At 39.7% G+C, this 27,421-nt stretch overlaps 1 protein-coding gene across 1 annotated transcript in view; it reads right to left on the minus strand.

Moving 5' to 3' along the window:
• Nucleotides 1-231: 231 nt before the first annotated feature.
• USH1C (USH1 protein network component harmonin) overlaps nt 232-27,421 on the minus strand; it is a 106,478-nt gene continuing 79,288 nt past the window's right edge. The window contains exons 16-21 of the mRNA XM_030560498.1: nt 13,814-13,855; nt 12,919-12,972; nt 10,639-10,738; nt 9,000-9,109; nt 7,940-7,995; nt 232-2,030 (exon numbers count right to left, since the gene is read on the minus strand). Of these exons, the coding sequence (XP_030416358.1) occupies nt 2,018-2,030; nt 7,940-7,995; nt 9,000-9,109; nt 10,639-10,738; nt 12,919-12,972; nt 13,814-13,855 (375 nt within the window). The 3' untranslated portion in view covers nt 232-2,017. The remainder of the gene's footprint in view (nt 2,031-7,939; nt 7,996-8,999; nt 9,110-10,638; nt 10,739-12,918; nt 12,973-13,813; nt 13,856-27,421) is intronic.

Consider the following 27,421-nt stretch of genomic DNA (forward strand, 5'->3'; position numbering starts at 1 on the left):
GGTTACTGCTGCTCAGACCAGCAATAGCTCCATCTATCCATCAACAACTTTCCCTCCAGCCCCCTGAAGCGTTTTTGTTTTGCTGCAAAGAAGCTCGTTATTCCAGATTGGCTTGGAAAAACTGTGTCCTCAGCAGATTGCTATTATCTGCTATTATACCCCCAAGACATGTGTCCAAAAAAAGAAATAGGAGTTCTTGTGTTTGGCACAATCAATTTTATTCTTGCGCTATTTATTTGTAAGAGAGTGATTTTAACATGTATCCTACCCAGATACATAAACTGGTTTACTGATAGATTACTGCATGTGAAACCAAAAAGAGATCAGCTCACACTTAAAGATAATCAGTGCACATAGTGGTACACCATTATGATTCAATTTGAAATTAATACTTTGTTATTTTGTCATGTTATACATTTAGGGCCCGATCCCATATGCCTTGAGCAGATAAAATTTCTAGCGTGTGTAAACCATGGGCTTCAGCTCTTAGTACATTAGAAAGGAATAACCTAAAGACAACATGACATGCAATATACAGATATGAATATATGTAATGTCTTTATGTTTGAAATCTGATGTAATGGAATATTTAGATGATATAGGGGCTGATTCAGTAAGAGAGCTAAACCAATTTACCTGCCAAGGATCAGGCCTTCTGTGTTATTAACATCTACTGGGTGCTTGAATATGATAAGATTTTGCACTTATTTAAGAAAGTATTTGATTGAGAAATAAAATCTGTTAGTTTCTGCTTGATTTTCTTGTAGTTAAAATGTCTGTGAAATTAAAAACTGCTTAGATCTCTGTGCATGTTGTTATTTAGGGTAATCTAAGGAAGGCAAGATGAACTTTTACTGCAAGAAATGTTCAATGGCTTTAAAAGATTCAGAACAAGTTCTAAAAAGTACAATTTTATCAGACAATTTCTTTTAAAATCACATTAGTTACTATAATCTAATATTAGTTAACTGTAAGACATTGAGTCATTAATAATATGAGGTTGTATTTTGGGTCTGATCCTGCACCCTTAACATTAATAGTCTCATTGGGTACTAATCACATGAGTAAGGGTATCCTTAACTGGGTCTCTTCACCCATTGATACCTGAGGGCTTGATCTGCTACCAATACTCAGGCTGTCGTACCTCATTCTGAACAAGTGCATTGACCTCAATGGGAATCCTTGCTGACTAAGGTATTATGCAATGGATGAAACCTACCTCTGTACAGAGAATCAGCATAAATTCTTTGCACCATTTAAGCTCCTCCCCAAGCATTCAAAATCAGTTTAGGTCAGTGGTGGGCAGCATGCGGCCTGTCAGGGTAATCCACTGGTAGGCTGCCAGTTTGTTTACTTTTACGTGGCCGCCCACAGCTCCCAGTGGCTGTGGTTCGCCCACCACTGGTCTAGGTCTTCTGCACAGTGGTGAATTTCACTGTGTGTATGTAAGGGAGGCAGAATTGAGCTCTGATTGATTTACGAGGATAATCTCTATTAATGTTAACAGGAGTTACAAACACTGACACCTCAGACCTCATTAGAAAAATACAATATATAGGGTACAAATGCCAGTCAGCCCCCTCCAAGCTGACTTATGAAGCTGCTTGAGAGAAAGTATATGATTTTCAACCTCCCATCTGTGCATCCTGATGTACATTTCTAGGCAAACTGCAGGTGCACTTTTGGAGGCCAGTTTTCAAAATTTGGCCCCTAAATCTTACAGAAAAATAGATTTTATAGAATAAACTATTTTGCATTGGCAACATTTCTCAGAAATTATCTTTCTCCTATAACCACATGTTGCTTTGGATCTATGGGAAGAGCATGAAATTACGTAAGTTGCCCAAAGAGTCTAAATATGAGGTTTCTCTCTAGTCCAATTGAATTCTCTGTACAGTCTAAAATCATATTTCTCTCATATAAAAGTAGATTTTGCAAAATTATTGATTTGATATTTATGAATCGGCAGCTTTCTTCAGGGCACAGACTTAGTTTCTCCAGCTTTACCTTCTTTACTTTAAAAAAATGTCCTGCAATAGAAAAGAAACAATTAGCTAGAATGCATCTTTAGGACTTTGTGATAAGCACCACATAAAATCATGAAATCACAACTGGCTGATTTTGGCTTGCATTTTATCTAACCACGGAGAGAATGACCACAAAATCTTCATGCAGACCTACAAGAGAAGTCTTATCTCAGTCCTTCTAGGGGCTGTAATCATATTTAGAGAAACCATGAATGAAAAGCATACAAAAAGTTTGCACTATAAACTGAGTTTGAGAAGCAGTTAAGGATAATTCTTGGGACAATCACTGAATGGCAGCAGAGTAATAGAAACTGGCCCGCAATAAAAAGGCAAAGAGACATGAATAGTTGTTGACAGGCACACCAAGGTATAATATGAATTTCAACTAGGTCTGTCAAGCGATTAAAAATTAATCAATCATGATTAATCACACTGTTAAACAATAATAGAATACCATTTATCTAGATATTTTTGGATGTTTTCTACATTTTCAAAAATATTGATTTCAATTATAATACAGAATACAAAGTGTACAGTGCTCAGATTTATTTTTTATTATAAAATATTTGCACTGTAAAAAACAAAAGACAGTGTTTTTCAATTTTCTTAATACAAATAGTGTAGTGCCATCTCTTTATCATGAAAGTTGAACTTACAAATGTAGAATTATGTACAAAAATAACTGCATTCAAAAATTTAACAATATAAAACTTTAGAGCCCACAAGTCCACTCAGTCCTACTTCTTGTTCAGCCAATCGCTCACACAAACAAGTTTACGTTTGCAGGAGATAATGCTACCTGCTTCTTGTTCACAATGTCACCTGAAAGTGACAACAGGTGTTTGCATGGCACTGTTGTAGCCAGCGTCACAAGATATTTACATGACAGCTGCGCTTAATATTAATATGTTCTTTCATGCTTCAATCACCATTCCAGAGGACATGCGTCCATGCTGCTAACAGTCCAAAGCAGTGCGGACCGACGCATGTTCATTTTCATCATCTGAGTCAGATGCCACCAGCAGAAGATTGGTTTTCTTTTTTGGTGGTTCAGGTTCTGTGGTTTCCACATCAATATGTTGCTCTCTTAAGACATCTGAAAGGATGCTCCACATCTCATCCCGCTCAGATTTTGGAAGGCACTTCAGGTTCTTAAACCTTGGGTCGGGTGCTGTATCTCTCCTTAGAAATCACATATTGGGACCTTCTTTGCATTTTGTCAAATCTTCAGTGAAAGTGTTCTTAAAATGAACAACATGTACTGAGTCATCATCTGAGACTGCTAGAACATGAAATGTATGGCAGAATGTGAGTAAAATAGAGCTGGAGACATATAATTCTTCTCTAAGGAGTTCAGTCACAAATTTAATTAAGGCTTTTTTTTAACGAGTGTCATCAGCATGGAAGCATAGCCTCTGGAACAGTGGCTGAAGCATGAAGGGGCATACAAATGTTTAGCATATCTGGCACATAAATACCTTGCAATGTCAGCTACAGAAGTCCCATGCAAACGCCTGTTCTCACTTTCTGATAAAATTGTAAATAAGAAGTGGGCAGCATTATCTCCCTTAAATGTAAACAAACTTGTTTGTCTCAGTGATTGGCTGAACGAGAAGTAGGACTGAGTGGACTTGTAGGCTCTAAAGTTCTGCATTATTGTCTTTTTAAGTGCAGTTATTTAACAAACAAACAAAAAAAATCTACATTTGTAAGTTTTACTTTCCCAATAAAGAGATTGCACTACAGTACTTGTATGAGGTGAATTGAAAAATACTGTTTATTTAGTTTGCCATTTTTACAGTGCAAATATTTGTAATAAAATATAACAATATAAAGTGAGCATTGTCTATTCTGTATACTGTGTTGTAAGTGAAATCAATATATTTGAAAGCGTAGAAAAACATCCAAAAATATTTAATACATTTCAATTGGTATTCTATTGTTTAACAGTGCGATTAAAACTGATTAAATGTGATTAATTTTTCTGGATTTAATCACATGAGTTAACTGAAATTAATCAACAGCTCTAATAGTAACTCTTGTTCTTTGGACTTATGGGAGTAGTAAATTTAGTTGCCTAAATAACTATAAATTCCTAAAATAAGAAAAGTGGGGCTGAGATATTATTCATGTAATTGTTTTCACAACTGCCTGTGTAACAGTAGGCTCTCCCATGTCTGTGTGGGTGAGGATCCAATCTTGCAAGTAAGTGTGCCCTTTCTGAGGACATCACTGGGGCACGAGAGCACTCAGAACTGACAGGATCAAACTATATGTGTGTGTGCATACGTACAAGTATTTGTTTTGTGGTGGAAAGAATGATAACTATTCCAAAGACCAAGAGGAAAAAAAAATCAGGAGAGGCACCATGATACACAAACAACAATCAAATGTGCTGGGAATCACACTGATGCCAAACAAATATGAGCTCCAGTTTACTGTAACAGAACCCTGGAGGGTCTGATTGTACAACAGGCATTTAACTAGGGTGACGGACATATTAGATAGAAAAACAGTTTCCTTCAGCAGGAAGCATTATGTCTGGTTGCTGAGGGAACTTGTTTGCTGCCATCAATACACATAGAATGCAACTCTTCGTTTAGGTAAGGTAGAATTTTTCTGATGGAAAGAACTGTAGCTCCATCAAATCCCACTATACCTGCCTCTGCCAGATGAACCTGCTTGTAACTGGTTTACTTAGATACGTTATTTTATGGGATGTTAGATAAGCCACTATCTCGGATATTACTATTAGTCAGTTAAATGGACTGTCACACTCATAATCTCAGATAAAAACTAAATCTGCATAGGGCTAGAGTGTGTCTTTAGGAACAGCCCTGAGTAAGGGTAACTAGGTCCCTCCAGACCAGGCAGTGGACCCTGCTAGTGTCTCAGTTTCCCCTTAGATTTAGTCAGTTACTGACTCCTGGGTCTCTATAGTGATCTCGGCCCAGACCCTCAAAAGGTATTTAGGTGCCTAACTCCCACTGAATATTAGGCCACACAGAGATTATCTTCAATCTCCATCCTGTCCTCAGTGCTTAGAGGTCCCATTTCTTTCCAGGTTTTCTTTTTACTTATATGACTAAAGAACCTTTTACTATTGATTTTAATTTTCTTTGCATGGTTCTTTGTTCTGCTGGGCTTTTAGCTGTTCTCCTTTTATCCCTACACTTCTTGATCTGTTTTCCCATAAAACATGCACATGCTCACAAATGCTGATAACTATGCAAATCTTGAAGTTATGCACTTAAACACTGTCAGTTTTCAATATAGATTAAGGATCTGATTTTTATGGCTTCAGAGCACTTACAACTCCTACTGACTTCAGCTGGAGTTGAGATGCTCAGCACATCTGAAAGTTTGGCCCTCTAAATGTGCTGATCTGACAAAATGCATGTCAGGCAAGAACAGTGAAAACTGCCAGTCACCCACCCAGGGCCAAATCTACAGCTGGCGTAAACCAGTGTAGCGCCACTGAAGTCAATGGAACCATGCTGATCTACATCAGAGGAGAATCTGGTCATGCGATATGGCCAAATTCTGCTCCCAGATATTCATGAGCATCTCCAAGCCAGTGGTGCTGTACAATTTGTCTTATCTTATGTAAACTAGTAATGTGTAACAATTCACATGTGTAAACAACATGTAACCTTTTGTCCTACACCTCTAATGTAAAATATTTTTTAAAAAATGCCCTACTAATTTTTGGAAGATAGTACAGTGATTGGTGCTCCACAAGTGCCTAAAACAGATACATGTAACCAGACACGTTTTGCTTAGCATATCAAAAAGGAGCTAAAGCAATATAATTTTTTTTTGTTACTTTGACAAGTTAATTCTAATCCCCTCCCAGAGAAAGGCCCAAATGTGTGTGCTACTTTCTCTTATTATATCCCTGTACAGTGTGGTCCTAATCCTTATTATTGCCTTTAGTTGCTGCCGTAATATAAATAATAATAATTATTAATTCAATTATGATCACTAATACAAAATCAGACAAGGCTAAAGCACAAAGGACACACCAATATACCATGCGAGATCCAGGTAAGAAGACAGGCTGAAGCATGCAATGCACAGGCATGCACATGCTTTGGAAACAATGCATCCTCACAATGAAACAGTATGTATCAACCCAAATCTGGCTATTCACCACTGCAGTGGCTAAAGCTGCAGGAGATACCCTTGTCTGTACACAGCTGCACTGCTTTCAAAACCCTTTCTGTTTGTGTTGGGACTGATTGTTGATGAGGGAATAGTAGGGCTAAATGTACAGGATATGAAAACACACAATAATGATGAAAGTTATTTCATTGCTTGCTGGTATGCGTATAGGTATTAAACATTTTTACTACAGTTTCTGGGTCAGATCCAGAAACCAGCTGGTGTAAAGCAGTGTAGTTCCACTTACGTCAGTGCAACTACTGTGATTTACACCATCTGAGGATCTGGATCCCTGCAGGCAATGGGAAATCAGGCTTAATAAGAATTATATAACTTCCCATTACCAGTGCATTTGGCATAGGTACATCTGCAAATATGTCTCCCTGAGGCAAGTTAGAAAACAAAGCTCTGTTTTTGAAAATATCTGTCTGAAATAAAACAACTGGTATCAATATAATGTGTCCATTTGGTTTTAACTCACCTGGTCCTTTGCTTAATTGAATCTACCAATTTGTTTTGCATGATCTCATTGTTTTAGATATTTGTAATATTCACTAAGGTACTTGGGAGCCTAAGGAAATGTCTACACTCTGAACCGTATCAAATGCTTTACTGAAGTCCAGGTAGATTAGATCTCTTGCGTTTCCTTTATCTAAAAAAATCCGTTCTCTTCTCAAAGAAGGAGATTAGGTTGATCTGGCATGATCTACCTTTTGTAAAACCATGGTGTATTTTATCCCAGTTACCATTGACCTCTAAGTCTTTAATTGCTCTCTCTTTCAAAATTTGTTCTAAGACCTGGCATACAATGGAGGTCAAATTCCAGCTCAAGGAGAGAGACCTATTAAAAATAGAGCACAGCCAAAGTGGTGAGAGGGGTTAGCCACCCTGAGTACGTACCCGTCCAAGGTGCTAGGCATGTATTTGGGGCAGCTAGTCCTTCCTGCCACTTATGCCGTTCTGGCTATGCTCTGTTTTGAGTGCAATAGCTCAATTAGTGCTAGCGCACTATATTTCCTCAAGGTGGCATTTATACCTTCCAGCTCAAAATGTAGACATACCCCCCGTAGTCTCAGTGAATGCCCCAGTTGCTTTTGAAAATGGGATTAAGGCACTTCTGAAAATTCCCCCCAAGTGACTAATTAATTTAATTAGCCAAGTATAGTAGTTGCAGTCCAATAAGAAATAATTAAATCCTCATGCTTGAAGAAGGAAGTTTATAGCGCAGTGGTTCCCAAACTTGTTCTGCCGCTTGTGCAGAGAAAGCCCCTGGCAGGCCGGGCTGGTTTGTGTATCTGCCGTGTCCACAGGTTTGGCCGATCGCAGCTCCCAGTGGCTACAGTTCACTGCTTCAGGCCAATGGGAGCTGTGGGATGTCGCGCAGGCAGAGGGACATACTGGCCGCCGCTTCTAGCAGCTTCCATTGGCCTGGAGCAGCGAACTGCGGCCAGTGGGAGCCGCAATCAGCCAAATCTGTGGACATGGCATGTAAACAAACTGTACCGGCCTGCCAGGCGCTTTCCCTGCACAAGCAGCTGAACAAGTTTGGGAACCACTGTTATAGTGTATAATAACATCTATGAGGAAGGCAGTTAATGACCATGAATACAGAAGGGCATGTGGATTACAGTAACAGTTAAAATAGACAAACATTCCTTAGTAATGTTATCTGTATGTTAAAAAGCAAACTAGCCAGTCTGTTGTTACTAGCTGTTTAACTGCTGGGGAAACAGAATGTATACACTTACATTTCATCATCATATTCCTTTGGAGGAGACACTGCAATGACTAAGTCAATCCAATCCTGTAAAAAGAATGTATTATCGTTAGGAGCAGGGCCGGCTCTAGCCATTTCGCTGCTCCAAGCACGGTGGCATGCCGTGGGGGGCGCTCTGCTGCTCACTGGTCTTGCGGCTCCGGTGGATCTCCCACAGGCGTCCCTTCGGATGCTCCACCGGAGCCGCGGGACTAGTGAACCCTCTGCAGGGATGTCTGTGGGAGGTCCACCGGAGCCGCCTGCCGCCCTCTCGGCAACCAGCAGAGCGCCCCTCGCGGCATGCCGCCCCAAGAACGTCTTGGAGCGCTGGGGCCTGGAGCCGGCCCTGGTTAGGAGAGACTTAAGCAGCCAAGTAATTCTCTCTCTCGTTACATGACCCTTTGAAAGTGGAACTTTCACAGAGAGCTTCAACCAGATCAGGATTAAGCATAAAAGGGACAAACTCTGCCCTCAGACACATCCAAGCAACTTCATAGGTGGAAAGTTGATGAGTCAGAGATCTATTGAGAGGTTACTCCACACAGCAGGAGGTGCAGAGGGAAGGCTACTGTACCAACATGGCAATATCATGAGAAGAGTCATGGAGGAATCCATTGCTAGGAGGGAAAAGGGCAACAGGAAAAAGATCTATTTAATACTGGCTGAAGTCAGTCTCAGAAGTCTAAGGAGTGTTTTAACAAGCTGGTTAATTCTGAATTACATCCCAAAATCAACAAATATTTTCTCCACTGCTGTGTATCAGACTCTTAGGATGATCATTTATACCCTGCACTGGGCAATTTTATTAGGTGATATCATCCTTGTTTAGAAGATTCTCACTGTAGCTAAAACACTAGTTTTTTGTGCATCCCTTGTGAAGGATTAGATAAAACTATGATGCTGTGATAAAGTCCTTGACAATTCCCAATTCATTTTCAATGTTAACATCTTGGAAAGACTTACCATGAACTGCCCAGAGCAGAATATATTTAAACCAAGCAACTTGTGTGGCTGCTGAGTACTTCTTAGGGGGAAAACACCCATTCACTTACCCCACCCACATTCCAGGCTTTGGCTAGAGTTGTCTGGGCTTCTGTCAGCGTCACATCAACTAAAATCTTGCCATTCACAGCCATTATTTCATCCCCTTTCACGATGCCTCCTGGTGAAGCAAAAATACCATAGCAGCAACATCATTTCTGTCACAGACTTCTCTCCCAGATGCTGCTTCTTCACACACATTCAACAAACATCCCTATGTAAATTAGCCTGAAATCTTTCCTAGATGTACATTGCAGTAGTGCAGAGAAGGTGGCTTGTTGTAAATGAAAATAAGTGGAAGCTTTAGGTGCTGGGGCAGCGAGCATAACATTCTTCTGTTGGTTGTGGCCAATAAGGGCTAATCAGTCTCTGGTTATGAACACACTATGGTAATATTAAGGGGGAAAGTTTCAAAGGTACAGATGGCAGGTAGGTCCTTAACTATGGAAATGGGTTCCTAGCCACCACAGTGGCTTTGAAACTTGCTGACAGTGAATTCTCTTAAACAGGGAAGCCAAAGGTATTAGGTACTTAGCTACATTTTCCCCTCATTTACACCCAGATTCTCATGCCTGCAGGATTGTTTTGCAGGATCAGGGGCATTCTTAGGAACTAGAGAGTGAATTACATATGGAACAGAAGACTAAGGGCTTGTCTACACTACTGCTTAAGTTGCTGTAATATATGTCGCTCAGGGGTGTGACCCCCCCCATGATGTAAGTTACATTGATATAAAGTGGTGTCTACATTGCGCCATGTCGGTGGGAGACGCTCTCCCGCCAACATCGCTTCCGCCCCTCACTAAGGTGGAGTAATTACGTCGATGGGAGAATGCTTTCCTGCTGAAATAGTGCATCTTTCCCAAATGTGCTACATCAGTGCCGCTGCAGCATGATAGTGAAGACAAGTCCTAAGTGTTATCTCTGAACTGCCCTGTTCTCTGATCCTCACAAGAATTAAAAAAAAACAAACCAGAGATTTTGTAAATTTAACTTCCCACCCAAGGAGCTCTCCCAGCAATGATCTGCCACTGCTATGCACCCAGCCCACCATATGGTAGCTAAGGCCACAGACTTCCTGTGTGATGCTGGATAAGTTACAATTGTTCTGTGCTTCAGTCCCTGTTCTCTAAAATGGGAATGATAATATTTTTCGATTAGTCTTTGTCTGCCTTGTAGGCCCTTTGCACTCAGAACTCGCATTAACATCATTCTCGAAATAATCATCTGGGGCCAGACTCTGTCACCCTTGTTTGAATGGTGATGACTTACACTGCAAGGGTGACAGAACTGGGCTGTTAATAATAAAGTAGCTCTCCATCTTTCTCCTCTTCCCAATTACTGGCCTTAGGCTGCTGCTGCTAAAATGACAACAGCTGTGGCTTTTTCTTTATACTTAGTGGAAACCTGCCAGAAAATCTGGCCAATTCCAATTATTTTTTACTGTAAGCCACACCAACTCCCAAATGAAGGGCCTAGTTCTGAAGCGGCTCTGAACATGAAACTCTTGGGGACTTAATCTGCCTCAGATATTTCTCTGGTGCTTACAGGCATCAGCCAGTCAGGAAGAAAGCGTAAACTTGGGAGGCTAACAGATGAAGTGCTTTAGAACCAGGTTCAAAATCCTTCTGACTTTCCCCAGGGTACTCACCGTGTTTGTCTGCGGCACCACCCTCATAGATAACAGACACTACTATTTTTCCAATTGGGGAATCAATGCCTCCCTCTACTGCAAGATCTAATCGTCCTTCCTATTAAAGAAAACGTTTTAGTTCAGAATATGCTACAGACAGACATCACAATCAGTAGGTGCCTGATCCTTCCACCCTTACAGTGAACACATAATAGTTGCAGGATCAGGTCCATGGTGTATTCTGTGGTAGTATCAGTGATCAAGGTTTTAACAAGTGCTCAGTGATTTTGAGTGTCTCATTCTTCGAGTGGGCACTTTGAGACATAGGAAAGGCTTGATTCTAAGCATCTTTGGAAACTCAGGCCTCTTTAAGGTGTCTGAAGTTCAGCACCCAAAATCACTTAATCCCTTTTGATAATCTTGGTCAGCATCAAACTAGTTCATATAAGATAATGGACATAATACTTCCATGTTATTTCAATCAAAGAGGTCCAAGAATGACCAGTGTTATATTGAAATGGTGAAATAACAGCAATAAAACAAAACAATGTCACATTATTGAAATAAAAATGTATGACTCATTACAATTTGAACATGCTTTTAGCAAAAGAAGAAAATCAGGAAAAAATAGTTTATCTTTTTAGAGAGTTTGAACTGTGCAAGTTACCTAGATTGACTTAAAATCTAGTGTTACAACTAAATAATAAACAAATTCAGATTTATTTTTGTTAGCATTAAATACTGTGGTGACTTTTTACATGAAGTGTAAAAAACATGAAGTTTTGAAGTGGGAAGAAGAGGTAGCTGTGAGAAGGAGATGCAAACCTGCAGTGATTCATAGATTTTATAGTATGCCAACCCCACTGCTATCTAAGGGCATATCTATACCACACAATTAATTCGACTTAGGTTGAGCACAATAATTCAAACGGCTGTTCATGTTCATACTCTACTCTTTCTATTGGTGGTGCACATCACCAAGAGTGCTTGCACTGACTGACATGGGGCATTGACAGCTGGAGCCCTGCCATCAAAGGCAGCATCGACATAACTACATTGACCTAAGCACTACACCTCTCATGGAGTTCTTAGGTTGGCATAGCAGGTGAATTAAATTGGTGGGAGGAACATTGTAGTGTAGACATTTAGAGAGTCATGTCAACATAAGCTTCCTTACGTCGACCTAATTCTAATGTAAATTGGTCCTAAGATCCTATAATTACATTGTCTAGACGTTACCATTACTGTCTACTTAATAAGAGTTAAGGAAACTAATGTTTTTCCTGATTAAGAATTCATCTGGTGTGAACTGTAAAGTGGGGGTACAGGAATGGGAGTGTGGCTTGAGGAATTTGAGTTTTCAACCTCCTTATGGCTCTGATTCAGCAAGGAACATCCTTCAGCATGCACCTAACTATAAGCACAAGTGTAGTTCCAAGTCAACGGAACTAGTCGTGCTTAAAATTAGGCATACACTTAAGTAACTTACCAAACTGGGGTCCATGCTTCTGGTTAGCTCAGAAATAAAAGTTTCAGAAGCTTCTAAGTCAAAGTCCCATTTTCAAAACTCACTCACTTTTGAAAATGTTCTCCCTAGTGTTAGCATGAGGGAGCTGGAATCAGTACTGACTGCTTTCTAACTTGTCATTTGTACACATCGTTCTTTTGTGTATCACACAAGATTGGTTTTAGCATTTTTTTCATAGGTACATGTCTCCAATAGTAAGTGTGCTGCTTTGTGATCACTTTGTGACCACTGTTTGCTCTTTCCACTCAAGTCTTCTCATTTCATGATCTGGGTGCACGAAGAAGGGCTAGGGAAACATATCAGCTCAAAAATGACACATAGTTAGCATCTGGATTAGTCACAGGGCTTGACTCTGCAAGGTGGTGAGCAGCAACTATGTGGTGAGTACACTCAGAACTGGGCAGAATTAGGCTCTTAATAAAGACTAGGCTTGTAGGGGTCCCCTGACCTGTGTGTGGGCTTTGTTCTGTATACCCCTCTGAGTCCTAGGTGTTTCGGAGAAACATGAAAACATAATGCTATTGAGGAAGTCGTGGGGAGAGTTAGCAGGGAGCAGGTGCAGGAGAAGGTTGCAGTGGGGAAGCACTAGTGTTTCCCTCCCTTCACCACCCAAATCTCCTGTCATTTGTCAGAGGGAAGTCCCAATGCTGTGATGGACAGGAGATTCAGCAAGGGTAGACAGTAACAATATAATCATGTGCCCCATGTACTCTGAAAAATCAGGAGCTCACCAGATCCACAAAATGTCTCAACTCAATTACAGGGGTTACCTTTTTAATACGTAACAGCCGCACATCTTTTCCCATGATCTGATCTGCTGAAAACTATCAAAAGACACATCAGTTAGTCATTTCCACCTTTACAAAGCAGCTGCATGAAATCATTCAGATGAAGCATGTAGTTTACAAGGGAAGGTTTGCACCTCTTCTAAATCAGAGCTCTGAGAAGAACAGAACACTAGTCCATTGAGGACAATCTGCTTCCTTAGCTGAACTACCTCTGGTCTCAAAGGGAGCTCTACAGGCACATCACAAACCAAGGATAGTATCAAGTATCAGAGGGGTAGCCGTGTTAGTCTGGATCTGTAAAAGTACCAAAGAGTCCTGTGGCACCTTATAGACCAACAGACATTTTGGAGCATGAGCTTTCGTGGGTGAATACCCACTTCGTCAGATGCATGTAGTGGAAATTTCCAGGGGCAGGTATATATATATGCAAGCAAGAAGCAGGCTAGAGATAACGAGGTTAGTTCAATCAGGGAGGATGAGGCCCTCTTCTAGCAACTGAGGTGTGAAAACTAAGGGAGGAGAAACTGGTTTTGTAGTTGGCAAGCCATTCATGTAGTTGGCAAGCCAAAACCAGTTTCTCCTCTCTTGGTTTTAACACCTCAGCTGCTAGAAGAAGGCCTCATCCTCCCTGATTGAACTAACCTCATTATCTCTAGCCTGATTCTTGCTTGCATATATATACCTGTTCCTGGAAATTTCCACTACATGCATCCGACGAAGTGGGTATTCACCCATGAAAGCTCATGCTCCAGAACATCTGTTAGTCTATAAGGTGCCAGAGGACTCTTTGCTACTTTTACAAGGATAGTATGTAACCCTATGTTTCCCCACATCATTTAATCTTAACCTCTGTGGCATAATTAAATCTTCTCCTTACCATTGTATAGGGGTCAAAATCTTCCACATACTTCTGGAAGCCCTGAAAATAAATAAGTGTTTAATTATATTCAGATCACACACACAAAATTCCACCAAAATTACTAGTGAGAAAACTACTCTAAACTACAAAAGATGGTTAGAACGTAACGTGGAGAAAGACATGCAGGTAGCTGATATTCCTCCTGACATAGATATTTAATATCCTTATTATAGGATGTTAGACCAGGTGGGTGAGGTAATATCTTTTTGCACACACAGTTGTTACTGGGGAATTTCATGCACTGGATGAAGTACACCACATGTGTAGGACCATAGATGTTGAAAGGTGTGTTGTGGGGGGTGTTGATCATTGTAGCAGTGGAGAGATGTCTACAAGTTTTGCATCTGTTGTTCTTGCAGGTCTTGTGCTGCCTTGAGTTGGTGTGTCCTGGTCTGTGGGGAGCTTGCTTTTGATGATGGCCTCAGAGACGTTAGGGGCTTGTTTGAGGGCCAGAAGAGGGTGTTCAGGATGACAATTTGAGTTGGTAAGATTATAGGCCACATTTGGAGAGTTGATGAAGATAATAGGAATTGGCGGGGTGAGGGGGCTGACCAACCCCTCAGCACCTCTCAGGATTTGGCCCCATATGGTCAGCATTGTGAGCCATTTTCTACCTCCTTCGCTCTCAGAGTAGTATCTGTGATGGGACTGCTCACAGAGTAAGGCACTGCTTGGCCTGACTAAGGGTGGCAGAATCTGGTGCTCTATTGTCAGTCACAGTGGCTCAGTATGCACGGGGCTGAGTCCTTTACAAAGCTGCTCCATTCTTCCCTACCATCACCAAAGTCACTGTGACTATTAATAGAAATAGATGTTTGATAATTTTTGGTTTTACGTGCATGATACATTGGTGGGGATGGTGTTAAAGTATGGAGGAAGATGCTGTGGGATTGGAGATGGGTCTGGTTCTGGGTTTGTTTATGTTGGATGTGGTGGTGAAGTGAGAGTTATGTTGAGATGGGTTTATTTTAAATTTTTAAGGGATCCTCTGCCTTTTTAGCTTTCAGGCCCAAGCCCATTACCTTAAGCACAGCATTAGGGGGGTAAGAAACATGTGTGGGAAGGTGGTTGTTTGTGATTATCTCATCTCAAGAAGGTGAGACATTCTTTAGGGTATTCTGGGAGCTGCTGGTGAGCAGCGTGGGTAGGGGGTTGAGGTTTATGAAAGTTCGGCATTAATTCTGTTTGGAAGGGGGGGTGTCGCTGTATTGATAACTTTTGCAGCTTGGAGAGTCTTGCTTGTGCATCCAGCTCTGGCAGCAGCAGCACTTCCGTCGCCATTTTAAGCTGCCATAATTTGGGGCTATGGACACTTGGGGACAGAAAGATTGATTGTGGGAGTCTGGGTCCTTCAATCATTGACACGATAGGTGAAGGGATACTAGGCACACGCCAGGGGTGCCAAGCTTAATATCAGTCTCATTGGTCTGGCTTGGCCTCTCCATCTACCCTCAGACTCAGTCTCTGTTTCACTGAATACAGGTGACAGAGTCTCCTGGCTATCCAAATGTCTAGCAGAAGCAAAGGTTTCTCCACCTTTTATTAACAAGAGGAGCATTATGTTGTGCCCATTGTCTTCTCGGCTGCTCTTAAATGCCCAAGTTGCAGCAGTAACTAAAAGTGATTTTGTCCATCTGAATCTGTCAAAGCAATTGTGATCTTTCCTCTGGGGCATGGACTTTACCCAGGGGCGGCTCTAGGCATTTTGCCGCCCCAAGCACGGCAGGCAGGCTGCCTTTGGTGGCTTGCCTGTGGGCCTGCGGGAAGTCCGCTGAAGCTGCGGGACCAGCGGACCCTCCGCAGGCAAGCTGCCGAAGGCAGCCTGCCTGCCACCCTCACAGCGACCAGCAGAGCACCCCCCTGCGGCTTGCCACCCCAAGCACGCGCTTGGCGTGCTGGGGCCTGGAGCTGCCCCTGACTTTACCAGAGTCATACAGGCCTTTTTCACCCCCAGCGTGAATTACTGCAGTATGCTATGCTCAGGACTGCATCTGAAGAATACTCCAGACTCAGCTATTGTGACTGCTCTCTTGTTTAGCAGTGCTTCTCACACAGAGCCCATGGCACCAGTGCTTCTCACTCTGCAATTCCAGCACTCGACTCTGCTCCCACTGCTCTGAGAGAGTTAGCCCTTCAGACCCTGTCCATTATTATACCTTTTCCCTGACAGGATGATGCATAGGGGTTTAAGACCCCTTTTGGTGAACGGGCTAAGAGGAGGTCTTGATAAATCTTTTAGTTAACAATTAGCCAACTCACTCAGTACTAAGCATGTTTAATTAAAATCTTAGGAGATAAAATCCTGACCCCACTGAAGTCAATGGGAGATTTGCCATAGATTTCAATGCAGCTAGGATTTCACCCTTAACGTTGTATTCACGCACCTAGACAGCATGTTAGATACTTGATAAATTAACATTATGATTATATTTTAATTATTGTAAATTTTACAATGAAAATGGAAACCAGACTGATCCAGGTGAACAACTGATTTTAAATAGTTCATTTATCTATATGATTTTAGGAGGTAAGGTTGGTCTAGGCAACCATAGTGTTGGAGCAAAAACCCTTGAGCAAGGAGTTCTAATTTGGTCAGAACTACTGCTTCATTATGTAACCGAGGTCAAGTCACCTGACCTTCCATAGTCAAAGGTCAACTTCTTGAAAACCAGATGTTGCCCCTGAAGAAAAATTTCTTGGGAAAATATATTTTAAACAACAGCATAAATATGTAGGTACATAGATACCCTGGAACAAAAAGAGAACATAATCTGGATCCAATAAGCACACAAATGCCATACATTCTTCGAAATATATTAAATCTTGCCAGGACAAATGGCACCACAGTCATTTATAGTATATTCAGTGCTCTAAACACTGCACATTCAGGAGAGGGCTAATATTTCAGTCACGTGGCAAAACCAGATGAAAAAGAAACCAAAGGCCCAATCTTGCCCTTAGGTTACAGGAGTGCCTCTCTGGGGAAGAGACTCATCACCTCTCATGGGACTAGAAGATAGAATGAATAAAGCGTGGATTTTTTTGGTTCATAGGCAATTCCAAAAATATTTTAAAAGTTTTGTTTTGGGTCAACTGAAACAGACACTTTTCAAAAATTCTAGGTCAGCTGAAAAGTCAAAAATGCCTCAAGTCAAAACAAAATGCTTCATTCAAAACCAATTGTTTCAATTTCAGGCATTTTGACCAAAAAAAGAGAGAAAAGGAGAAGTAGATTCACAAGATTGCTGGATAAGAAGAAGGAGGTGGTGGTGCCTTCTTTATAGGCCTGGCGATTGGGGCACTCACCTCAAATGTGGGACACCTGGGTTCAATTCTCCCCCTCCCCCTACACCTGATGTGGAGAAGGGATTTCAGCTTGGGTCTTTCGACACCACAGGACTGTGCCCTCACCACTGGGCTATGGGATATTCTGGGATGGACTTTTTCAATCTCTCCTCTTGAAACTGTTCCACTTTTCAGAAGGAATTAAAGAGTCATTGCAGCATGGAATTGAACTTGTGCCTCCCACAGCCTAGGTGAATCCCTTAACTACCAGCCTGTAGAATTATTCTCACTCTCTTTGCCTAGCCTGTTGACTATCCACTGCTATTCACAGCAGCAATTTATAATCATTCATTCCCACCACTCACATTTGCTGAATCTAATCCTCCTTTCCTTTCATCAAAATGCCTGAAAATCAAAATGAAAAGTTTCACTTCAACATTACTAAGTTGGACTTTTTTTGGTTCGCTCAAAACTATTCTGCAAACTTGACACAATTTGCAAATAGTTGTGATGACCCAAAACTGTGTTTCTCAGTGAATAAATTATTAGTCCAAAAATGTTGCCCAGCTCTACTGGAGGGTAGGTGGTCAAAGTCTGTTCATTTACTAACCATGCAACCCCACTTTGGGTTCTTGGGATTGAATGCATGTAACTATGAACAGAATGACTCCAGTAATACTATATATTTGATAGCCCAAGCAGCCATTTGCATAGATTTCTAGACGAAGCATAAGGTTAAAAGTTGCAAAGGGGCTAAGCCGAGGGAGTTGGCCACTGAAATCCCATCCTACATATTTAGCAGCAACCAAGCAATTAAAAAAAATAACAACAAATAAATAAAAAATGCCAAAACAACCAGGGAGAACTAAAATAAAGTAAAAATAAATGAATAGGTTTTCTGAATATGCTAACGTTATACAAGCAGAGTATAATATCATTCAGTAGCAATCAGCTCCAGAATCCCACTTCTTGTTGTCTGAGACCAATCCAGTATTCCTTGCTCATCCAAAACTGTATTTTTACAAGTAGATCTTTGCAACCTTGTGGAGCCCCACTCAAGTCACTGGTGCTCTGCATGGCTGCAGAGGTCCATCCATATGGATCCAATTGCAGGATCTGGGCCAATGTTTCACATGTTACTAGTCTGATTATCAGAGAATCTTAAAAACCACAAGGGAAAATACTAATGATTAAAACATGTCCACCCTCAAAGAATATGCTGTTTAATTCTAATTCATTCTCCATTTTTCTAGTCAATATCATATCTGGAGAGGAGTAATAAAACAGAAAAGTGCATTTTAACCAGAGATTTAATCTTATTTGTCAGTGCATGATTGTCCTGCTGCCTGTGGACTGAAGGGATTTGTCACATTTCACAGCTATTCAAATTGTTTATTAATTTGACAGCGCTTACAAAAACACAGCAGCTCTGAATCTAATGCATACAATACTAAGTCTCCATTTATCTGAGAATATATTATGTATAGCGTAAATTTTTCCATCATCAATAATTTTTAGTTTCCCGATATCTAGTATATTGCATTGAAACTGGATTGTTCTTAAAAAAAAAAATCTATTAAACCCTTCACTTTTTAAAAAAACCCATGTTAAAATAAATGTCACGAAAGGCACAAAGCTAATAAAATCAAAGAAAACAGTTATGATTTGCTCTTCACTGCTGGCTCTGAATTCAAACAATTGCACGGTCATGCTCTACTGATGTTCCACAGAACATGGTAACGAATCCAACATAACTGGCAATAGTAAAGGTGCTTGTACATGACTTGGCACATTTAACAGCAAAGAATTTTTTTTCCCCCTCATGTTAAGCAATGACCAGTATTATTTCATCATGGTGAAATGTGACCAAGCTGTATTACACCACACAATAGCTTTCCAAGGGAACCTCATCACTTGGTTTATTTGAAACTGGACAGAAGCACTAGAAGTAGTATCATGGGGACCAATCCTGTATTGGAAAAGGGTTGGACTAGATGATTTAACAGCTCTTTTCCATCTCCAGTTCCTGTGATTTCAGTTAAAAAAACTAGTCAATCAATAATAATGCTCTGGAAAATAATACACCTATTACAACAGATGGCACAACAAGCAGAGTGCGAAACAAAGAGAAACAACCAGCACTGCTCAGACAATTGATTATTTTTTTATATTCTGGCCTTGGTTATAGATGCCCAACTACCCTAAAACTAGCAGTGAGTACGTGAGTAGCTGAAGAGAGAATTTGTCCTATGGTATCTACTCTCTTCTCATTCTCTATATTTAGCATCTGTTTAGGTGAACACATGCACACACTGAAATATTATAAAGACTAATAGTTTCCATGCATTAGGGCAGTAGTGCATCTTTGGTCTGAAAAGTTGGTCAACAAAAAAGAAGAGAGAAAAAGACACGGTTATCATCTATGAACAGTCAAAACAAAAAAAATACCACACAAAGAGGGAAAGTGTTATTTTACTTGTTTTTTGTTAGATCTAAATGATGAATTGTAAACCACCATCCTTTTAAACATCTCTTGTGGCTGCAAAAAATAAAAGAATTAAAAAAAAAAAGAAGAAAGAAAAGTGCCAAAGCAGACATTAATTTTTTTCCTGTAAATAAAGATCAACCAACCTATCTAATTTCTCTTCATCCTTGTTACTTATAAAGGGCCTGGTTCACTCTGACATTTAGTAGTACTAATTCCATTGAGTACTTTCAATGGGGAGTAATCATGCAGTCAAGTATTACTGAATGTGAGGTTGGGGGGAAAGAATCAGGCCCTAGATAATTAATGCACATTTCCATTTAACGAGATTTCTTAAAATCATTTTGTTTATCAGGCTTCATTTCAGCCCTCAATTTTCAAAGCGAGATCTGCTCAGTCTGTTATACAATTCCCACTCAAGTCAATGGAAACTTTAATGCAAAAAACTTGGCCAATGTTTTGAAAATGTACGGATGAATGACAAGAGAGTTATTTTAAGATTCCTCTTTCCCATCAGGCTACTCCCCATCTTGCAGGGTGAATTCCACTGAATAACAGAGAATTCTTCTAAGGAATGGGTAAGCTGTAAGGACAACAGGATTTGGTCCTGGATGGAGGCATTCTTCAAATGTCTCTGCTTGATAAATTAGTTCAGTTTGATTGTGGAATTCTGAGGTCTGTTTTGGAGGAATAGTTCTGTTGACTAAGGATCAAATGCTACTCATTTAACATAAATGAGAGCCCCATTGACTTGCTTCGGATTATTCACAGGAGCAAGTCAAGCCTCCATTTGATTGCCTAGCAGCACTTTCAGAGTATTGGTTCATAATACTTAAATGAGATTCAACCTCCTAATGTTTTAGGGTCTATTTGACTCCAATGTGCACAAAAATGTAAACACAAATTTTCATGTTAAATATGTGCTTTTCCATACATTAAGAATTCTCAAAGTAGGATGAGGTCCATCTTTCCACATTGGTTTTCTCATCCTGCCTGTTGTGGTTTTTCAGAGAATCATAGAAATGTAGGGCTGGAAGGGACCTTGACAAGACATTAAGTTCAGCCCCTTGCATTGTGCCAGGACCAAGTAAACCTAGACCATCTCTGACAGATATTTGTCCAACTTTTTATTAAAAGCTTCCAATGATGGGGACTCCATGACCTCGCTTGGAAGCCAATTCCAGAGCTTATCTACTTTACAAAGATTTTCCTAACATATAATCTCAATCTCCTTGCTGCAGATTAAGCCCATTATTTCTTATCTTACCTTCAGTGGACATGGAGAACAATTGATCACTGTCTTCTTTATAATAGGCCTTAATATTTTGGAAGACTCTTATCGAGTCATCCCCCCCGAGTCTTCTTTTTTCAAGACTCAGCATGCCCAGTTTTTTTAACCTTTCCTCATAAACCTTTTATTTTTGTCACTCTCTTCTGAATTCCTTCCAAATTGTCCACATCTTCCCTAAACTGTGGTACCTAGACTTGGACACAGTACTCCAGCTGGGGCCTCACCAGCATCAAGTAGAGTTGGACAATTACCTCAGGTGTCTTATATACAACACTCCTGTTAATACACCCCAGAATCATACTAGCCTTTTTTTGCAGCTGCAGCACACTGATGACTCATATTCAGTTTGTGGTCCACTATAACCTCCAGATCCTTTTCAGCAGTACTACCACCAAGACAGTTATTCCCCATTTAGTAGCTGTGCATTCAAGTTTTCCTTACTAAGTGAAGTACTTTGCACTTGTCTTTATTGAAATTCATCTTGTTGAATTCAGACCAATTCTCCAATTTGTCAATGTCATTTTGAATTTTAAACCTACTCTCCACCTAGCTTGCAACTCCACCTAGCTTGGTGTCATCTGCACATTTTATAAGCATACTCTCTACTCCATTATTCAAGTCAATAATGAAAATAGTGAATAGTACCAGATCCAGGACTGACACCTGCAGGATCCCATTAGATACACCCTCCCAATTTGACATCAAGCTATTGCAACTACTCTTGGACAATAGCCTTTCAAGCAGTTGTGCATCCACTTTATAGTAACTTCATCTAAACCACATTTCCTTAGTTTGCTTAGGAGAATGTCACACAGAACTCTGTCAACAGCCTTATTAAAATCAAGGTATATCACATCTATTGCTTCCTCCGATTCACTAGGTCAGTAAGCCTATCAATGAAGGAAATTAAGTTGGTTCAGCATGATTTATTCTTGACAAATCCATACTGACTATTCTTTGTAACCCTATTATCCTCCAGGTGCTTACAAATGGATAGTTCAATAATTTGCTCCAGTATCTTTCCAGTTATTGAGGTTAGGCTGACTGGTCCATAATTCTCTGGGTCCTCCTCCTTTCCCTTTTTAAAGACAAGTACTATGTTTGCCCTTCTCCAGTCTTCTGGGACTTCTCTCATCCTCCACGAGTCCTATAACAGGGTTCAAAAAAGAACTAGATAAATCCATGGAGGATAGGTCTATCAATGGCTATTAGCCAGGATTGGCAAGGATGGTGTCCCTAGCCTCTGTTTGCTAGAAGCTGGGAATTAAGCATTTCAGCTTTTTTGATGTCATGAATTATTAGCACTCCCTCCCCCATTAAATAGAAGACTTACATTTTCCTTCGTCTTTCTCCTGCTCCTAATGTATTTAAAGAACCTCTTCTTATTGCTTTTCATGTCCCTTGCCAGGTGTAACTAATTTGGTGCCTTAGCCTTTCTGATTTTGTCCCTACATATTTGTGCTGTTCTTTTGTACTCCTCATCAATCTGACCATGTTTCCACTTTTTGTAGGATTTTGTGTAGCAAAAAAGTCATTAAAAAGGTAATGAGGTCAGTTAGAACCCTCAATGTTAATCAATGGGGAAAATGAAAGTACTACACTTCCAAAGTCTTTGGGGGGTCTTTTGGCCCCCAAGCACATACAAAAATTTAAATAAAAGATAATTGGCAAAACATTGCCTCTTCTTTAAGTATTCTCAAACTATGATGCAGACAACCTGCTAGTATTAGTTTTGTCTGCATACTTCTTGTGGTTTTAGTGTAGTGAAAAAAATTACTCAAAAGATATTGGGATCTGTTGGACCCTAATTTAATTATGCATTCCAACATCATATTGCTTTTAAGTTGAGGCAGGAGTTATGTGATATGATTATATGACTCATAGTGGGGATGGATAGCTCAGTGGTTTGGCCTGCTAAACCCAGGGTTGTGAGTTCAATTCTTGAGGGGGCCATTTAGGGATTTGGGGCAAAAATCTGTCCGGGGATTGGTCCTGTTTTGAGCAGGGGGTTGGACTGGATGACCTCCTAAGATCCTTTCCAACCCTGATAGTCTATGAATCTTTCAGCACTGTTTTAATAATCAGTTTCAGTGGTTTTTATTTTTCAAAAAAATGCACCAAAAGTGTCGGGGGGGTCTGTGAGATCCCAGTTAATGTTTCCCATCACATATCATCACAATTGTACAGCAAATTGAGTTTCTTTCAAGATAATCCTATCACAATGATCTTCTGGGAGGCCTATACTTGCTAGAAAGTTTCTGGGGAAGCCACAATTGTCAGATACTATTTTCTGGCAAGCCCACACTTGACAGATGCTGTTGCTGTGGCAACGACTTAGTTGCATTGCAAATGCACATTGCATGTCTGAATGCATATATTGTTTGGATTTTGTTGAATCACACCTGGCATAATAAGTGTTTGAGTAAGAGATGGATGTTTCACAGGGACCTGGGCACAGAAATGGTGAAACCACTGGTGCAGGAAAGGAATATAGCAGCCTTACTTCAGGCTTCTAGGAAAGTAGCATCCTGTTTGATCCAGAGCCTAAGAAACAGGGAAGATGCTACATTTGTTCTGGAGATGAGGCAGGAATCACATAAAAAATGTTCAAAATGTAAAAATTTTGTATGTTCAGAATATATGTCAACTTAACTGCTCCATTTGTTCAAAGTAGTAAACCATTTACTGCCACTTTGCTGTGTTTGTGCCTTTTATAATGTTGCTGTTGCTGTCTGTTTTCATTGTCTAAAAATGGGGTCTGTTAGACCACGACACCTATGTAGTTTGTAGCTATTTTAAAAATGTGTTTGGTTATCGGGTCAGTTAGACCCCAATACAAATACTGTGTAGTGTGCTTCTGAATCTAAGAACTTTTAACTTGCGCATAGATTTCTAGTTCCGTGGTTACAGTAAAGTCAGTTTTAAATGCATCCCATGTATTTTTCCAATTTTGGCATTCCAATTTTGGAAATAGTTGGGAGATTTTTGGTCCAAAATGAGGATTACAATGGTAGTTACTATATTTTCCTGAACCCAATACAATCCTGAATAGCCTTGTGATTTGGAAAACGTGTGTACATGCATAACAAGTAATGACAAAGTTCCTTCTGAGGGTGAATCTTGTTTCCAGTTCTTCAAGACTAATTGTAAGCAGTTGGCTACAATACATGTAATATGTTGAACTTAGACCAGTGCTGCTTTTGCAAACAGACAGTTTTACAATGCATGTCATATTTTTTTCCAGATGTTAAATTATATTAACTCTGAATTATCATTTTGATCTTTTTTTCTGAGCAATTTCAAATTGCTTGGGATGCTGGTAAATTATTGAATTATTAGTTACTTCACATATTCCAAACTAAAATGAAATTTCCATGTATGCAATTGAATGGCATATCTATATTTGCAGTCTTTTTACCATTATATAATCATGGTCCTGCCGCTTGATGCATGGGCAGGAATTAATATTTATCTTGCAAAAATCAGCTCTCTTATGCACATAGTGGCTTGAGAATGTGTTTAACATAGCAGTTCTGGGCTGAACGTGTTTTTGATAAAAAATGATCCTTAAACAGCTACTGTATCTGTTTTAATTGTAATGTTGAAAACAGAGGAACAAGAATCACTACATTATTAAAGCAGAACGTTCTGAATATTTTAATAAATGGCAATTACGGATAATATGCAAGTTAATTTTTAGCATTTAGAGTTCATAACACAACTCTGAAATTCAAGAATTTTAAGTGCCGATGTGATTTATTTTTCATCATTAAGGAGGTTTTCTACTGATCTCAATGGGGATTGGATCAGGGCCTATCATACTAGTATCACTCATGAGGTAATAGGCAAAATTGAAATAAAACTATAAATATAAAAAATTGGGGTCTAAATTAGCTGTTACCACTCAAGAAAGAGATCTTGGAGTCATTGTGAATAATTCTCTGAAAACATCCACTCAATGTGCAGCAGCTGTCAAAAAAGCGAACAGAATGATGGGAATCATTAAGAAAAGGATAGATAATAAGACAGAAAATATCATACTGCCTCTATATAAATTCATGGTATACCCACACCTTGAATATTAAGTGCAGATGTGGTTGCCCCACCTCAAAAAAAGATATATTAAAATTGGAAAAGGTTCAGAAAAGGGGAACACAAATGATTAGGGATACGGAACAGCTTCCGTATGAGGAGAGATTAATAAGACTGGGACTTATCAGCTTGGAAAAGAGACAACTAATGGAGGAATATGGTAGAGATCTATACAATCATGACTGGTGTGGAGAAAGTAAATAAGGATGTGTTATTTACTCCTTCTCATAATACAAAAACTAGGGAAATGAAATTATTACGCAGCAGGTTTAACACAAACAAAAGGAAGTATTTTTCACACCATACACAGTCAACATGTGGAACTCTTTGCCAGAGGATGTTGTGAAGGCCAAGACTATAACAGGGTTCAAAAAAGAACTAGATAAGTTCATGGAGAAAAGGTCCATCAATGGCTATTAGCCAGGATGGGCAAGGATGGGGTGCCTAGCCTTTGTTTGCCAGAAGCTGGGAATGAGCAACCGGGGATGGATCACTTGATGATTACCTATTCTGTTCATTCCCTTTGGGGCACCTGGCATTGGCTGCTGTTGGAAGACAGGATACTGGGTAGATGGACCTTTGGGCTGACCCTGTATGGCCATTCTTATGCATCCATTTAAGAAATTCAGTCAATGTGATTGTTCTCATGAATAATTGCCAGTAATGGTCGCAGCTCTGGGCCATCAATTCTCACTCAGACAGAACTTCCATTGACTTATATGGTAGTTTTTCCAGATTAGAGACTTCAAGATTGAGTCCTTACCTTCCAAATTACTCATGATCTCTTCTGCTCTCAAAGGGCCAAGCCTTGTAGTCCCTAATACAACAAAATTCCAGGGACCACTGCAAGATTTAGCCCAAACACTTTTAGTCTAAGATTTTGGTCAGAGCACAATACATCTTTATATACACTGGAAACAGATGTGAAAAAAAATCTACTTGTGTAACACTTAACAGGACAAGCACAACACCAGTCTACTATACAGTCCAATTTAATATTAACAATGTACATCTTTTCCTTGGGAATGGAAGAATTTGAAATGTGTATAAATCATATAACTTTTGTTTCCTTGTAAAGGCAAAAATTAACATTGGCAATCTTGCCACTTATGGCAAATTTGACTTTTTGAATGAATACAAACATGATAAAATCAAAACAATCTATGAAATAAAAATATAAAACCCCCCTCTAAACTCCTTGCTGTTAGAAACAGTGACTATTATTCACAAAGCCACACTGAGACCTTTAATACTTACCATCTGATTATTCAGAACAATTCAATGTGGTTTATGGTTAGGAGAACACAAAGACAAACTTTGAACCTTTAAAGACAATTCAACAAGAAAAATTCCTACAACTTTACCACACTCAATGAAGAATATTAGAAAAGGCTTACCAGGGCCTCTGGTTTGATTGTTGGCCTGACCATAAAATTAGGATCAGGTTGCAGCATGACTGGCTTAGAGACTATAGGTACCACTGGCTGACGCTGGGTAGGTGGGCTTGGAGCAAATTGCTATCAGGGTTCAATTTAAGAAAATTACAGATAATGCAATTTGTGCAAACCAATCATATTGCAGGGGCACCACAATATACATCATTTCATTGCTAAATTTTATTGCCACTAGTATAACAAAAAGCTGTCAGAAGTATTTTATTAACTGATCTATAATGATAATAAGACAAAACATAATGTAATTCCCGGTAGATCCAAATAACGACTTCTTTTCCTTAAACCATTACTTCAGAAGGATGATGGAAAATTTTATCCCTGCATTTGGCACTTATCCCATAGAGGCAGTGAACTGATTTAAGAGCTAAAGAAGTAATGGTAAAACAATGAATGTAATGAGATAGCGAACCTGAATTGGAATTGTGATACTGTTAAAGATATACTGCAGCCAGGTGGCTAAACTGATCTTCTAATGTGAAATTCACCAGGTCTGTAATTTATTATTATTCCATTAGAAATGTATTAAAAATCACTCATCTTGGGCTAAGATCAAGAGTTAGTCACAGTATTAATCCCTTTACTCTATGAAATACAGTAGATACTCTGAGGAATTTCAGAGTTAATCCTCTGACATGTACAAATTATGTGCCTGATCCTACACTCCTTACTCAGGCAAAACTCCCACTGACGTCAATGAGAGTCTTGTCTGAATAAAGAGTTCAGGACTGAGCCCTATGGGTTTAGATTCTGACTCAGCTCCAGCACTCCAGTTGACATTTCTCATAGGAAACATGATGTATTCCAGATATCATGCATGTAGTACAAGCTGTTACTATGGAAATGATTGGAATAATTTCCAGTAAATTGGTTACACAATCCCATTTTTACAGCAAAAAGGAGTATTTTTTAGAATTTAGAGAAAAGTTTTTGAGTCAGGTCTTTGAAAGTCACCAGGGAAT

The sequence above is a fragment of the Gopherus evgoodei genome, chromosome 4, assembly GCF_007399415.2.
Source record: "Gopherus evgoodei ecotype Sinaloan lineage chromosome 4, rGopEvg1_v1.p, whole genome shotgun sequence".
Lineage (NCBI taxonomy): Eukaryota > Metazoa > Chordata > Testudines > Testudinidae > Gopherus > Gopherus evgoodei.